Source organism: Microcaecilia unicolor, chromosome 9, assembly GCF_901765095.1.
Source record: "Microcaecilia unicolor chromosome 9, aMicUni1.1, whole genome shotgun sequence".
NCBI classification, from domain to species: domain Eukaryota; kingdom Metazoa; phylum Chordata; class Amphibia; order Gymnophiona; family Siphonopidae; genus Microcaecilia; species Microcaecilia unicolor.
In genome coordinates, this window is record NC_044039.1 from 192,263,359 (window position 1) to 192,278,633 (window position 15,275).

The following is a 15,275-nucleotide window of genomic DNA, read 5'->3' on the forward strand; positions in this document are numbered from 1 at the left end:
CCCATGGCACTGGAGGAGGTTTGATAGGGGGCTTTGACAAAAACAAACCTCTCATGAAACGCATGACTAAAGGCTGTCCAGAAATCGGCAAGCCATCAACATGTGAATGATAAGCACTGATTGCGCTAAGATGAACCTTGACCGAGTTAGTCTTAAGACCAGACTCGGATAAGTGCAGAAGGTACTCAAGCAAGGTCTGTGCAGGACAAGAGAAAGGATCTAGACCGTTGCTGTCACACCAGACGGCAAACCTCCTCCATTTAAAAGAGTAACACTTATGGGTGGAATCTTTCCTGGAAGCAAACAGAACTCTGGAGACACCCTCAGAGAGACCAAAGGAGGCAACCTCTATGCTCGCAACATCCAGGCCGTGAGAGCTAGAGACCGGAGGTTGGGATGTAGAAGCGCCCCCTCGTTCTGAGTAATGAGGGTCGGAAAACAGTCCAATCTCCATGGCTCTTCTGACGAAAGTTCCAGAAGAAGGGGAAACCATATCTGGCGGGGCCAAAAAGGCGCTATCAGAATCATGGTTCCGTGGTCCTGCTTGAGTTTCAGGAGAGTCTTCCCCACTAAAGGGATGGGAGGATAAGCATACAGGAGTCCTGTCCCCCAAAAAAGGAGGAAGGCATCCGACGCTAGTCTGCCGTGGGCCTGGAGTCTGGAACAGAATTGAGGAACCTTGTGAGTGTCCTGGGAAGCAAAAAGATCTATCGATGGAGTTCCCCAAACTCGAAAGATCTTTTTGGCAATAGTCATGTTCAAGGACCACTCGTGAGGCCGCATAACTCTGCTCAGCCTGTCGGCCAGACCGTTGTTTACACCGGCTAGATAAGTGGCTTGGAGAAACATTCCGTTTTGATAGGCCCATAGCCACATCTGCACGGCCTCCTGGCACAGAGGACGAGATCCGGTCCCACCTTGCTTGTTGGTATAATACATTGCCACTTGATTGTCTGTCTGAATGAGAACAATTTTGTTGGCTAGCCGATCTCTGAAGGCCCTCAGAGCGTTCCAGATCGCTCGCAATTCCAGGAGATTGATCTGGAGATGCTTCTCCTGAAGAGACCAAGCTCCTTGAGTGTGAAGCCCATCTACATGCGCTCCCCACCCGAGGAGGGATGCATCCGTCGTCAGCACTTTTTGAGGCTGAGGAATTTGGAATGGGCGCCCCAAGACCAGATTGGATCGAATGGTCCACCAAGTGAGGGAATTGCGAAAATTGGTGGACAGCCGGACAACATCCTCTAGATTCCCTGTGGCCTGAAACCACTGAGAAGCTAGGGTCCATTGAGCCGATCTCATGTGTAGACGTGCCATGGGTGTCACATGAACTGTGGAGGCCATGTGGCCAAGCAATCTCAACATCTGCTGAGCTGTGATCTGCTGAGATGCTTGTACTTTGGAAACCAGAGACAGAAGTCTGTCTGCTCTGGGTCCTGGGAGATAAGCACAAGCTGTCTATGTGCACAACAGAGCTCCTATAAATTCCAATTGTTGAACTGAGACGAGATGGGACTTGGGGTAATTGATGACAAAGCCTAGCATCTCTAGCACCTGAATAGTCATCCGCATGGACTGCAAAGTTTCTTGCGGGGAGGTGTTCTTCACCAGCCAATCGTCCAGATAAGGGAACACATGCACTCCCAGTATGCGTAGCGACGCTGCCACAACTGCCAGGCACTTTGTAAAAACCCTGGGTGCAGACGCCAAGCCAAAAGGCAAAACACAGTACTGAAAGTGCTGTGATCCCAGCCGAAATCGAAGATACTTCCTGTGGGCTGGAAGTATCGATATGTGAGTGTAAGCATCCTTCAAGTCCAGAGAGCATAGCCAATCGTTTTTCTGAATCATGGGAAGAAGAGTGCCCATGGAAAGCATCCTGAACTTTTCTTTGACCAGATATTTGTTCAGGGCCCTTAGGTCTAGGATGGGACGCATCCCCCCTGTTTTCTTTTCCACAAGGAAGTACTTGGAATAGAATCCCAGCCCTTCTTGCCCTGGTGGTACGGGCTCGACCGCATTGGCGCTGAGAAGGGCGGAGAGTTCCTCTGCAAGTACCTGCCTGTGGTAGGAGCTGAAAGACTGAGCTCTTGGTGGGCAATTTGGAGGTTTGGAAATCAAATTGAGGGTGTACCCGCACCGGACTATTTGAAGAACCCACCGATCGGAGGTTAAGAGAGGCCACCTTTGGTGAAAAAATTTTAACCTCCCTCCGACCGGCAGATCGTCCGGTACAAGCACTTTGACTTCGGCTATGCTCTGCTGGAGCCAGTCAAAAACCCGTCCCTGGTTTTTGCTGGGGAGCTGCAGGGGGCTGCTTCGGTGCCCGCTGCTGACGAGAGCGAGCGGGCTGGGGTCGAGCCTGAACCGGCTGACGGGAATAAGGAGTGTACCTACGATTTCTAGAAGCGTAGGGAGCACTTCTTTTTCCCTTAAAAAATTTCCTAGCAGTGGAAGTGGTTGCAGAAGGCGCCCGGCGGGAGAGAGAGTCCATAGCGTTATCACGCTGGTAGAGATGATCAATCATCTCTTCAACCTTCTCTCCAAAAAGGTGATCCCCCCGGCATGGAATATCTGCTATCTTCCGCTGAGTTCTTTCCTCCAGGTTAGAGGCACGCAGCCATGAGAGCCTGCGCATCGCTATACCTTGAGCGGAAAAGCGAGATGTCACATCGCAAGTGTCAAAAATGCCCCTGGACAGGAACTTGCGACACGCCTTCTGCTGCCTGATCACTTGGCGAAAGGGTTCAGCTTTCTCCTCAGGGAGTGTATCTACTAAACTCTCAAGTTGCCTCACAGAGTTCCGTAAATGCACACTCGTGAAGAGTTGGTATGACTGGATTTTGGTAGCGAGCAGACCAGCCTGATACGCCTTCCTCCCAAAAGAGTCCAGAGTTGCAAACTCCCGCCCCGGGGGCGCCGAGGAGAAATTCCTGGAACTCTTGGCTCTTCTGAGGGCGGAATCCACCACCGCTGAATCATGAGGCAATTGGGTCTGCATGAGACTGGGTTCCCCGTGGATCCGATATTGGGACTCAACTTTTTTAGGGACGGTTGGAGTAGAAAAAGGCTTCTCCCAGTTCCTCAGCATAAGTTCCTTAAGAGTCTCATGAAAAGGAACTGTGGCAGAAGATGAAGGTGGAGATGGATAGTCCAGAACCTCAAGCATTTTGGCCCTGGGCTCGTCCACAATTTCCACGGGGAAGGGGATGGCCTCAGACATCTCCCGAACAAAAGATGAAAAAGACAAGCTCTCGGGAGGAGACAGCTGCCTTTGTGGCGAGGGAGTGGAGTCAGATGGAATGCCTTGAGAATCCTCGCCAGAGAACTCCCCATACACTCCTTCATCATCCTCAGATGAGGTATGTTCAGATGGGGCTAAAAGCTCAGACAGAGCCGCCCGGATCTGAGCCCGTCTCGACGAAGAGGCTTTACGGCCTCTATGATGGTGCCGAGAAGTTGATGGTCCCTGAGACTCCGGAGAAGCTTCCTGCTCCGATGTGTCGGGAGAGTCAACTCGGGAAGCCAAAGACACCGGCACCGGAGGCGGCACCGGTGAGACAGACCTCACCACAGGCTGAAGGCTGATGCAGAAACATCCGGCATCGGTAATGTCGACACCCCCGACGCCGTCGGCACCGGTGCCTCTGAAAGCATCGACACCGGCCCCGTCGACGCCGTCGGTACCGACAACATCGATGCCGACTGCCACTGCTGCATCATGTTCATGAAAAATGGGAACATGGCCTGCATACGCTCATCCAGAGCTGGTGTCGGAAGAGGCTGCGGGGTCGGTTGAGGTGTCGGAGGCAAAGTCTGCTGAGGTTGGGGAGTGGGGACTCGGCTGCCAGCGACCCCACGCGTCGGAACCTCAGTGATAGAGGGAGAGCGATCCTCTCGGCACCGACGCTTCTCGGGTATCGAGTGTATCGATGACCCGGAGCTCCCGGTGCCGTGTCTCGAAGGAGATCGACGACGATGCTTCTTGGCCTTCGCCCGACGCATGTCGTCGAGACTCCTCGGCACCGGAGAGGAGGACGTGGAATCCACACGTCTCCTCGGGGCCGGGTCCGACGCAGGACGGTCCCGGGGGGCCTGCACAGCAGGAGGCGCCGAGGCGGGTGGAGACCCACTCGATGCATCACTGCTCCCAGCGTGCATCGGTCTAATGGCAGCCTGTCCCCTGTCTCCCGGTGCCGACGCCTCCTTCGACGTCGACCTCGACGACGCCGGCCTCGAAGACATCATCCTCGACGGCACCGACTTCACCGGCACCGACTTCCCCGGCGCCGATTTGGAGGGCGCCGACTTAGACGACGGCGCCGACGCCGAAGCACCGAGCCCAAAAATCTTTTCTCTCTGGGCGTCTCGAGAGAGCAGTGTCCGCTTCTTCATGGCGAGACACAATTTACAACTCTCCGAGCGATGATCCGGCCCAAGGCACTGAATACACCATGGGTGTGTATCAGTGCCAGAGATGGCCCGATGACAGCGGGCACAAGGCTTGAAGCCGCTGGGCGTCTTCGTTGACATCTCGGGAAAAATAGTCCCTGCCAAATCAAAAGACGCGATTGTGTCTATAAAAAATGACACAAAAAAACAAAAGAAAAAAACGGGAAAAATACCCGACCGAGCGATTTAAATAAAATCGCAGTCTAAAAGAAAGGAAACTTAATAAACGAAAAAACTCTAAAATAACTATAAAGGATACTTCGCTTTTTTGTTTTTTGAATCTTCACCTCCGGGCACAGGAGGAACACGAAGACGAAGGTCGAGCTCCGTGTCACCTCAGACGCGGAGAAGAAAAAACTGAGGAATGTGCCCGCGTGGCGTGCGGGAAAGTGGACGCGCGCATGCGCACTGCATCCGCCCGTGCGACGGGGGACATTTTTAGTTTTGTCATGGACTTTGCTGGAAAGTCCTCCGGGCCGACGTGACGTCACCCATCAGTGAGAATATTGGCCTGCTTGTCTTTGGAGAATTAGGGGTTACAGAGGATGGGCAGACTGGATGGGTCATATGGCCTTTATCTGCTGTCATGCTTCTCTATCCTAGGAAAGATGTTGCTGCCTGATAGAAACCCCGAACTGCGAGCCACCCCCTCAATCCTTCAAATGTGACTTTTATTTTAAACTGGGGGGGGGGGGGGTAGCACAGTTTGAACACTTCCCTGCGCCTCTCTTCCTACCCCCCCCCAACCCAGCTCCTCCAGAGCTGAAAGACCCAAAGCCCTCAACAGCTCCCTCTTCCCATCCCCCAGCGTCAGGCGGCGTAGCTGCGGCACGGCCCCCAGGATCATAGTTGGCTCCGGCGCGGTTTCCAAGGAAACAGGAAATACAACATGGCGCCCTGACGGGGCTTCCCTCCCGTCGGCGCTGAGCACTGCAGGCGCCCAGCCGGAATCATGTCTGTCAGGTCCAAGCTCGGCCGATAGCTAGAGTTCGGGCTCATCTCTTTGGAAGTGCCCCGACGTAACCCAGGATGAACAGTAAGCTGTCTTCCCTCAAAACTATTAGACGGGCGGGCTGGTTGCATAATGATACGCTTCCCTTCCGTTTTCTGTATAACGTTTGCTCAAGGCAAAACATTTTACAGCGATTCCGAGCTTGAAGACCGGCAGCATTTCCCGGTTGGTGGCGCCGATGCTGTGCTTTTCTTTGCTGTTTCCTATTCCGTGGTTTTCGTGTACCGCGATTCATTCCAGGCAAGAACACAGTATAACTAGAATTAAGCGCAAAACGAGGCTTGGAGGGTCTTTTATTGCTTAATAAAGGTTCAGTAAATACAGCTCTGAAAGTCAAGAAGCGACAAAACATTAAGGCTAGTCTAGGAGGTTTTTAGTTTACTTCCATCTTAAGTAGAGAGGTGTGGTAGCCGTGTTAGTCCACTCTTAAAGGTAATCAATAGAAATCAAACAAAAGAAAATAAGATGATACCTTTTTTATTGGTCATAACTTAATTCATTTCTTGATTAGCTTTCGAAGGTTGCCCTTATTTCCGATCTGACGAAGAAGGGCAACCTTCGAAAGCTAATCAAGAAATGTATTATGTCCAATAAAAAAGGTATCATCTTATTTTATTTTCCACTAGTAAAAAAGGCCCGTTTCTGGAACGAATGAAATGGGTGCTAGCAAGGTTTTCCTGGGAGTGTGTATGTTTGAGAGAGAGAGAGAGAGCCAGAGTGAATGTGCGGGTGTGTGACAGAGTGAGACTGTCTGTGTGACAGTGTGTGTGTGCGAATGAGAGTGTGTGACAGGGCCCCCTCCCCTGTTCCTAATGCCCCTCACCCTGTTCCCTCCCCTCCTTTTCCTCCTCCTCCTCCTTCCCACACTTTGGGTTCCTTAAGGCTTTCAAAAGTCTATGTACCCCCGTGGCCTTAACGCCCAGTATCCGGATACCCCACCGCTTTCCTCCTCACCCCTCCCCCAAGATGTAATACTTTCACGTCCTTCATTTAAAAAAAAAAAAAAGTGTCCTATCTACCCTGTGTACAAATGCCCGGCATTCACATTATGTTCCTCTCGTAAATTTTCATTTCTTTCATTCATTCATTCAGAACTTGCCCCCCACCCTGAACACTTTTGGTTCCTTCAGTCTTTTAAAACTCTCCTATGTACCCTGTGTGCTAATGGCCAGCATTGAGATTGTTTTCCTGTCCGAAATTTGCATGTCTTTCAGTCATTCACAACTCCCCCCACCCTTCTCCAGTTTAACACTTTAGTTTCCTTCAGTCTTTTAAAACTCTCCTATCTACCCTGTGTCCTAATGGCCAGCATTCAGATTGTTTTCCTTTCCCAAATGTTCCTGTCTTTCAGTTGTTCAGAACTCCCCCCTCCCCCCATTTAACACTTTCGGTTCCTTCAGTCTTTTAAAACTCTCCTATCAACCCTGTGTCCTAATGGCCAGCACTCAGATTGTTTTGCTTTGCCAAATTGTCTGTCACTGATGTCACTGAGGTCAGTGCGTGCCTGCCTAGCAGACCACTTCCGGCAGGCACGGTCCCAAGCACATCCTGTTGGAAGTGAGAATTATTATATAGGATGTTTTATTTTGTTTGATTTCTATTGATTAGTTTACTTCCAAAATACACTGGTTGTGTAAGTATACTGCCATATTTGTAAAGTGAATATTTTATTTGATATTTCTGTTGTTATGACAATATGATGCGGAAAGGACTTACTTGACAGCTGGGAAAGCAAGACCACTTTAAATGAAGTATGGACATTGTTTTAAAAATAGCGTCTTGGAAGCCCAGGTGTGACACACAACTAACATTCAAACCTCATGTATCTATAGTAACAGCAAAATCTTTTTCAGCCCTCTGGAAATTGAAGCGAGTTGGGTCATATTTTTCTTCTGAGTTCCTAAGACTCCTTGTACAGCGAAGGTGATTCAAGAATAATAGCCAGATGATATAGAAATGTTCAAAAGTTTCTTAGCATCCAAGACTGGACACTGGCTGAGTTTCGGCCTATTCGGCCTGCGTCAGGAGTCTAAAACAAAAACATTACAACAAAGTACACTAAATCACAACAAGAGGGACTTTATGACAATTAAAAACAAATATCTCTATATATAAAAGGCAACACCAACGTTCTATGAAGCCTCCAACCAGAAGTGTGAAGGGGGAGAGATATCCGGTTTCCCCATGAGTGTCTGCCCCGCCCTCGCTCTCTCTCTAACACAAACAGTGAAGGAAAACAGCAAAGCAGGAAATCAAATCGCTCTCTCTGTAACAATGAAGGACTCAGAGGGGGGAGGGGAGAGAGGGCAGGAACATACACACTCCCACATGCACACAGAAGAAAACCTTGCTAGCCCCCATTTCATTTGCATCAGAAACGGGGCTTTTTTACTAGTATAAGATAAGATAAAGGGCCCTATTTACTAAGCTGTGCTGTAGGCGCGCTAATGTTTTTTTTAATGGGTGTCTCTAGCATTAGTGTGCACTAATTTTTAGCACACGCTAAAAAAGCTAGCACCTTAGTAAACAGGGCCCAAAAAATATTTAAAAAAGAAGAAATGCATGGTTAACCAGAAGAGCAAATATTATCGAGAGTACATAACAAAAAATAAATACAATTTTCAAAGGCTATAATATTACAGTTATACAAAATGATATATCACAACAACAATATTATAATTTAGGGAAGGTACCCCTCCAAAAAAGTTTATATCACAATAAAGATATAATCTAATGATGATATCCCCAAAATATATTTGTAGACACATAGGACCCCTTTTACCAAGCTGCTGCAAAAGGGGGCCGGCGCTGGTGTGTGATTTTGACGTGTGCCGAGGCCCCCTTTTACCACAGCAGGTAAAAGGTAGGTCTTCTTTTCAGGAAATGGCCTTGCGCAAGTGAAGCACTTGCCACGTGCCCATTTCAGGGGGGAGCCCTTACCACCACTCACTGAGGTAGCGGTAAGGGCTCCTGCGCTAACCCAGCAGTAACCAGGCAGCACTGATTACTGCTGGGTACACATTGGCATTACAAATTTAAAATATTTTTGTAGTGCTGGACATGGCGCGCTCAGGGTGGGAACGACCGCTGGGCTGCTACGGTAGCCATCGGGACTTCCTTTTTACCACCGCTTTGTAAAAGGGCCTTGTAATATTTAGATTCAGACATAAGCAAGAATGGCAAAGTCGACCTGCTAGTCAGGAATGATTCAATAAAAATTAACCTAAGATTTGAATCATACAAAGAAACAGAGTAGACATATATTGAGGCATATTTTCAAAGCACTTAGCCTTCCAAAGTTCCATAGGTTTCTATGGAACTTTGGAAGGCTAAGTGCTTTGAAAATATGCCTCATAGTATCCCTGGTAGTCCAGTGCAGTGATTATCAAACCTGTCCTGGAGGACCACCGACCAGTCGAGTTTTCAGGATACCCCTAATGAATATGCATGAGAGATTTTGCCTATAATGGAGATAGTAGGCATACAAATCTCTCTCATGCATATTCATTAGGGACATCATGAAAACCCGACTGACTGGTGGAGTCCCCTAGGCAGGTTTGAGAACCATTGGTGTAGTGTACCCCCCCCCCCCCCCCCCCCGATCCATTCCACTCCACATTTTTCAAGACTGGAGAGGCAGAAGCGATGTTGGGCATACCACACGTTGGGAACTTATGGTTTAGAGAACAAATTCAGGAAACTGCCTAAAGTGGAATATTTATGCCAGTGAGTTTTTCCTCCAAGTTGAGGTCTCCTCATATCATTACATAGTAACATAGTAGATGACGGCAGAAAAAGACCTGCATGGTCCATCTAGTCTGCCCAAGATAAACTCATATCTTGAATTTGTACCTGTCTTTTTCAGGGTACAGACCGTATAAGTCTGCCCAGCAGTATTTCCCGCCTCCCAACCACCAGTCCCATCTCCCATCACCGGCTCTGGTACAGACCGTATAAGTCTGCCCTCCCCTATCCTAGCCTCCCAACCACCAACCCCTCTTCCCCCCACCTACTCCTTACTGGTAAGGAGAACACTCCCAATTCTGGAACACACTGGGTGGCATAAAGAGGTTATTTATTGTAATCAGCAGGACCCACAAAGGTCTCTCTATACCAAAACTGGTGGACTCTTAGAGGTCTATGCATCTGTTTAATAGGTAGTACTCCAGCTCCCACAAATAATCTTAGTTTTGTTCTGCTCATATTTTTCATATTATTTTTGTTGTGCTGTTTGGCATCATTCTTCTTTGTGACTGTACTGATGTAGAGGTTGTACAATGTGTTTCCTGGAGTGTTCATAGAAAGACAGGATACAAAATGAAATAAAATACATCTTCCACTATTAAATATGTTTGCATTTAAGGAGAAATCTAAAGGCCCTGTTTACTAAGGCATGCTAGCGTTTTTAGCATGTGCCTAAAATTAGTGTGTGCTAAACATTAAAGACACCCATATATTCCTATGGGTGTGTTTAGTGCGTGCTAAAAACGCTAGCACGCCCTTAGCACTGCTTAGTAAACAGGGCCCTAAATGTTTTCTATGAGAAATTTCTGTCTAAGCTCTAAATTTTCATTTGTTTGTAGGATATAAAATTATTAGCAAAATAGGTGAAGGCACATTTTCTGAAGTTGTGAAAATGCGGAGTCTCAGAGATGGAAATTACTATGCATGTAAAAAAATGAAGCAAGAATTTGAAAGGTATGTACATTGCTGTCAATTGTGTGACTTGTGTGTTCTGAAAATTTGGAGCCAGACCCGGCATAAATTTTGGCTGGATACTTTAGTAGCCAGCCAGAAAGTTAGGCTGGGACACAAAAGTAACTTATCAGTTTAAATTTAAGTGGTGTTACTTAAGCAAGTAGTGTGGCTGTAAATCTAGCTTAAAGATAAATGGATGTCATCCACTTATCTTTTTGTGGCAGGTACCATTATATATATGCTGGTGTAGCAGGTAGCCTCTTGGTATTTGATCTAGCAGGGATGGTGGCTGGTGCAGCAGATAAAGTTCGAGAACTATGCTGTTGAGCAGGGCTGAGTGGCTTAAAGGCACAGAATGTCCTTTTTTTTTCTTCTTCCCCTCTCCCAGTCAAGAAGTTCCTTGGCAGTACTGTTTGTTTAAAAAAGAAATGGGAAAAATAAAATTGCCAGGCAAACAGGAGTAGTAGTCTCTTTGAGCTTCTGCAACTAAGACCTGGAGAGGAAAGTCTTGTGGGGGTGGAGCATAACTGACAGGCATTTAGAGATCATATCCAGATTCCTGGAGGAGGAGTAGGCACTGTGGTGGTGACAGAGTGTGCTTCTTTTGTTTGAAATGCGTAGGGTTACTATATTTGCAGAGATAAAAATGAGAACACAAAAATAAAAATGGTTGCTACCTTTGCTAATCAAATATTTAATCATAGCAAATGTGTAAATGGCTTTTAGTTAATGAAACACACATGAAACAGTGACTGACTTATAGTACAACAGTAAACAATCTACTTTACTTTCAAAAACTTCCGAATTTGAGTTTGACTGAGTCTGGGCAGATCTTTGAGCTGGGTTTGCCCTCTGCTTGTCATTTGTGGGGCTGTGTTGCCCAGGCAGAACCCATGTTGGAATCAGCAGTTGTGTTTCTTGCAGATACCCAGTATGATCAAATCTTGTTGCCCACCAGAGTCATGGCTTCAGCGGTCATGTGACCAAAGGCATCTTTGACTGAGTTGCTGAGCAGTGGGTGGAGTGTGAAAAACTCTCCTCAGTAGACTGTCCTAGATAAACTTGTCAGGGACTTTGGAGGGCCTAGACAGCATCTCCCAGAAGATAGGACCCAAGTTAGGCATTCTAGAAAATGATCTCCGGATGCCTGGGTAGCCAGGCAATTTATTTTAAAATCTTTTTTATTGAACTAACCAAACTGTCAATACGCACAATCCAGTTAGCACATATACCATTACAATGACTGAAATTCTAACAAACGAAATATTCACAAAATTAATTTGAATCCCTCTCCACCCCTGACAATTCTCTTCCGATAAGATACCCCATATCTCGAGAAGCTGGTGTCTTATACCCCCTTGATCATCCCTCTATCCACATCCGCTTCTCCTGTTCCTTCAAATCTCATTATTTTCCCCTCCCCCATTCCCTGGGTAGGTCCTATTGGGCGTCTGGTTTTCTTCCTCTCCCCTAAGGGAAACAACCTCACCTCTATCTATATAAAACCAGACTGCAAGCAGGAGGAGCTAATGTTTAGATATAATCCTCCCATATACCGGAAATTTTTTTTTTTTTTTTTTAGGGGTGTGATTTGCTCCTCTGAGCTCTATCATGATTGTGTGAAACTTGTTGCGCCAGTGTCAATTTGTGGGGTGTTCTTCCTGAATTCAATATGGTAAAATATATTTTTCTTCATTATTTTGTCATTCCTGACAAATATTTGTTTCTACACCCCTAATCCCCAGTCTTTCTACTTTGTCTAATACAGTGCCTAATGGGGTAAAGGAAATACATAAGTACATAAGTATTGCCATACTGGGAAAGACCAAGGGTCCATCGAGCCCAGCATCCTGCTTCCAACAGTGGCCAATCCAGGTCCCAAATACTCTGCCCTATAATTTGATTGAGTTAGCACATCACTGCTTTCCAAAACTGCTGTATTCCGGTACAAGCCCAAATGGCTTGGAGGAAATTTAACTTGATCTTGTTTACATTTCAAACAAGAAGGAGTATTAACTCGCCCTGACAAAAAGGCTTAGGACTGTAAAATATTATTTGTGTAAAATTCTAAATTGGCACTCTTAGGTCTGCCTGATGAACTACTGTCAGTATCCCCACTACTAGCTTATTAATTGGCAAAACTATCCTATGACCCAAATCCTTCTCCCACTGGGTTACTACCTCTATATAGTCTTCCTTTTTAATTTCCTTAAGTAATCATTTATGCAAGACTGATATTGAAAGTTTGAACTCACCCAGCGACTCAAATAGATCCCACGGCTTCTTACCATAATGAGGTTGCAGTCCCTTGATCTCGAGAGACTAAATATATTGTGGCAATTGCAGATACGCAAAATAGTCAAGACTGCCTAGCCGGAGCCGTTTGAAGCAGCTCCTGAAACCAAAATTGATTTTAACTATGCATATTCTGATTCCACATCTGTGCTAGAACCCCCCCCCCAGACATAATATGGTCAACTTCAAGGATGGTGGGATCATTCCCAAATGAGTTTGCAACAATTAGCTGGGCTTCCAGGGTTTCAGATACTGTGCCTCACTAGCCTCCTGCAGGGTCATGAAGGCCAAGCTCTTGGCATGCAAGTGCCACCTATACTACAAGCTCTTCATGACTAGCTCACAGTCTCTAAAGCTTGCCTCTCCAGGCAGCCTAAATTGCAAGCTCTTCATGGCTAGCTCACAGTCTATACTGCCTGCCACAGCTACTGTAGTTCTTTTTCTTTCCCAAAGATACATACAGATAACACTCAAATGATTAGCATAGTCAGATAAAATGTACTTAAAAAATGTTATTTGCATACAGGAATAGGTTGGTTTCTGCTTACAGGCATAGTGTAGCTATAGTTGCCTCATGATCAAATAAGATGTCACCAAATACAGCAGATTCAAATCCCTCTCTGCCAGCCTGCATAGTTGCTCGCTCTGTCCGGCTGCACAACAAGAGGGTAGAGGAGGCCTGAAGACATTTTAAAGTGCAATAAAACAGAAGGGAAAGCCAAGGAAAAGGCACTAGAAGGACACTGTCCCATGCGTAGATGTGTGTATGTCTCTCTCTCATTTGGCACAATTATACCTTTTGCCTGTGTTGAAGGCATTGGCCAGAGTAGCTATTCAGAATTGGTGCATGTATAGAGAAAACATTTTCTATTACTAGACCTGAGAAAGAGGTAAGATCCTTGGAGAAGGAAAAAAAAAAAGATAAATAATCTATGGAGGGATTCAGTACCCAAGCAGTGTAAACATAAGCACGTAAATAGTTTCAGATAAGAGAAACAGAAAAACAAGAAGGATAGACCTTGGATACAGCCTTGTGAACCCAATTTTCATAACAGATTAGTTTAATTTTGCATCAGTCTTGACATCTTGTGCTATCCCATGCAACAGACATTGGAAGGGTGCTTGTGGGTAATCCACTCAATGGGCTTTTCCTTTTTTCTGTCCTAGAAGCAGTGCATTTTTTCTAGCGAAAAAGGTGCCGCTACTCAAATGCCGGACCACTCTTCAGGGGTGGGGTGATCACTGAGGGATCCACCCCACAATAGCCAGGCTCCCTGCAACCAGTCACAGAACCTATGACAAGGCAGAATTGGTGTGTAGGGCCTGAGCTCTTTCATTAAAACTTGGGGACCATGGGTCAATTTTAGCAGACAATGGAAAAGGTGCCAGTACTCAGTACCCCTAATTACCCCCCTCCCCCCCCAAAAAAAGCCCTGCCTAGAAGCCAAACATTAAGAGAGAGTAGCTGCAGGTGCTTGTTGTTGTCAGAGAAAACAGAAGCAAAGAGCAGAACTTATCATAGGAAGCTTATAGAAACTACTCCAGGCCAAGATGTACTGTGTGCCTGGACCTCAAAAGTTGTATGATTGTGCTGATCAGTTCTTTTTAGGGGGGTGGGGAGGAAGGGGCTGTGATAGGCTCCTTAGCAGATGGCTGCAGCAGGAGGACACTGTTTTTTTTGTTCGGGAGAAAGCATTGGTCACTAACAGCCTACACAAGTGGAACTAGCAGAGGTGTTTTGAAGCAGGGAGAGGTAAGCTGTATTTAAACTTACACCTGGGCTTCTGGAATAGTTGGTCCTTTCTGCCATCCCCTGCATAGCCTAATCTGGTTGTCAGAGAGGACCATTAGTTTCCCATTCCCAGCTGTTCAGTGTCTATTGTGTATTTGACAGGTGATGGCGGTCAGAGACTTGATGCTGCGCTTCTGTCCCAAGCTCTCCCGATGGTGTAGGCATTTAGAACAGAGCCAGCAGAGATGTGCAGTGTGATTCTGCACTAGGACCCCAGCTGGCTGCTGCCATGCCTGTTAATTTAAAGTTCAGGGGTGGCAGAAGAGAGATCAACTTTTATATTTCAACGATTTTTATTGATGACAAGTCAAAAAGTACAAATCCACCTTAACATAGCGGCATCAATGCAATTTTACAGAACTCAGTGGAGCAACAGTTCAAGAATACAGCATTACGTACAGTCATCAAATTTTTATATAACTTTTATCCCCTCCCCCCTTTTTTTCTTTTACCGTGCTCTATGTTTAACTTTTATATTTTATGTTTCAAAGTTTTTATTGATGATGCCACAGATTAACACAATCATTTGATTAAGTACTTAACCGTTTAAACTTTGTCAGTCATATGTACACTAATCCGCGGTCATTATCATCAAATTTGATTTACATTTTCCTTCCCAATTCTCCCCTTCCCCCCCTTAATACTGTCTTTAACATAATCCTTGTATCAAAATAGAACAATAAACAACAATGAACATTACCCGCTATCTGCACTTTCCAAGAATAATAACTTGTATTTGTATCGCGGTTAACCCCTTATCTAATATCTCCCTCCCTTTCATCCCCTTCCCCCCTCCCCCCTTTTATCATGAAATATTCCGCATTCACTTCATGAGCCATTCAGTTACATCTCCCACTCACTCCTGTGCTACGGTGTTGGTTAAGTTGCTCTGCCTTATGTTGTGTTACTGAACTCTAGTTACCATTATCCTCTCCCTCCTTTATGGTCCCCCATGTGGAAAATTTATTTAATATTGCACTTCTCGCTTTATGGGATATACTTTGTAAGTACTTGGTCCAGATGGAG

General features: G+C 46.2%; 1 protein-coding gene across 2 annotated transcripts in view; it reads left to right on the forward strand.

Moving 5' to 3' along the window:
* The first annotated feature begins 5,433 nt into the window (after nucleotides 1–5,433).
* Nucleotides 5,434–15,275, forward strand: part of MOK (MOK protein kinase) — a 119,710-nt gene continuing 109,868 nt past the window's right edge. For both annotated transcript variants that reach the window (XM_030214570.1, XM_030214571.1), the window contains exons 1-2: nucleotides 5,434–5,488; nucleotides 10,048–10,162. In XM_030214570.1, coding sequence (XP_030070430.1) covers nucleotides 5,482–5,488; nucleotides 10,048–10,162 — 122 coding nt within the window. In that variant the 5' untranslated portion in view covers nucleotides 5,434–5,481. The remainder of the gene's footprint in view (nucleotides 5,489–10,047; nucleotides 10,163–15,275) is intronic.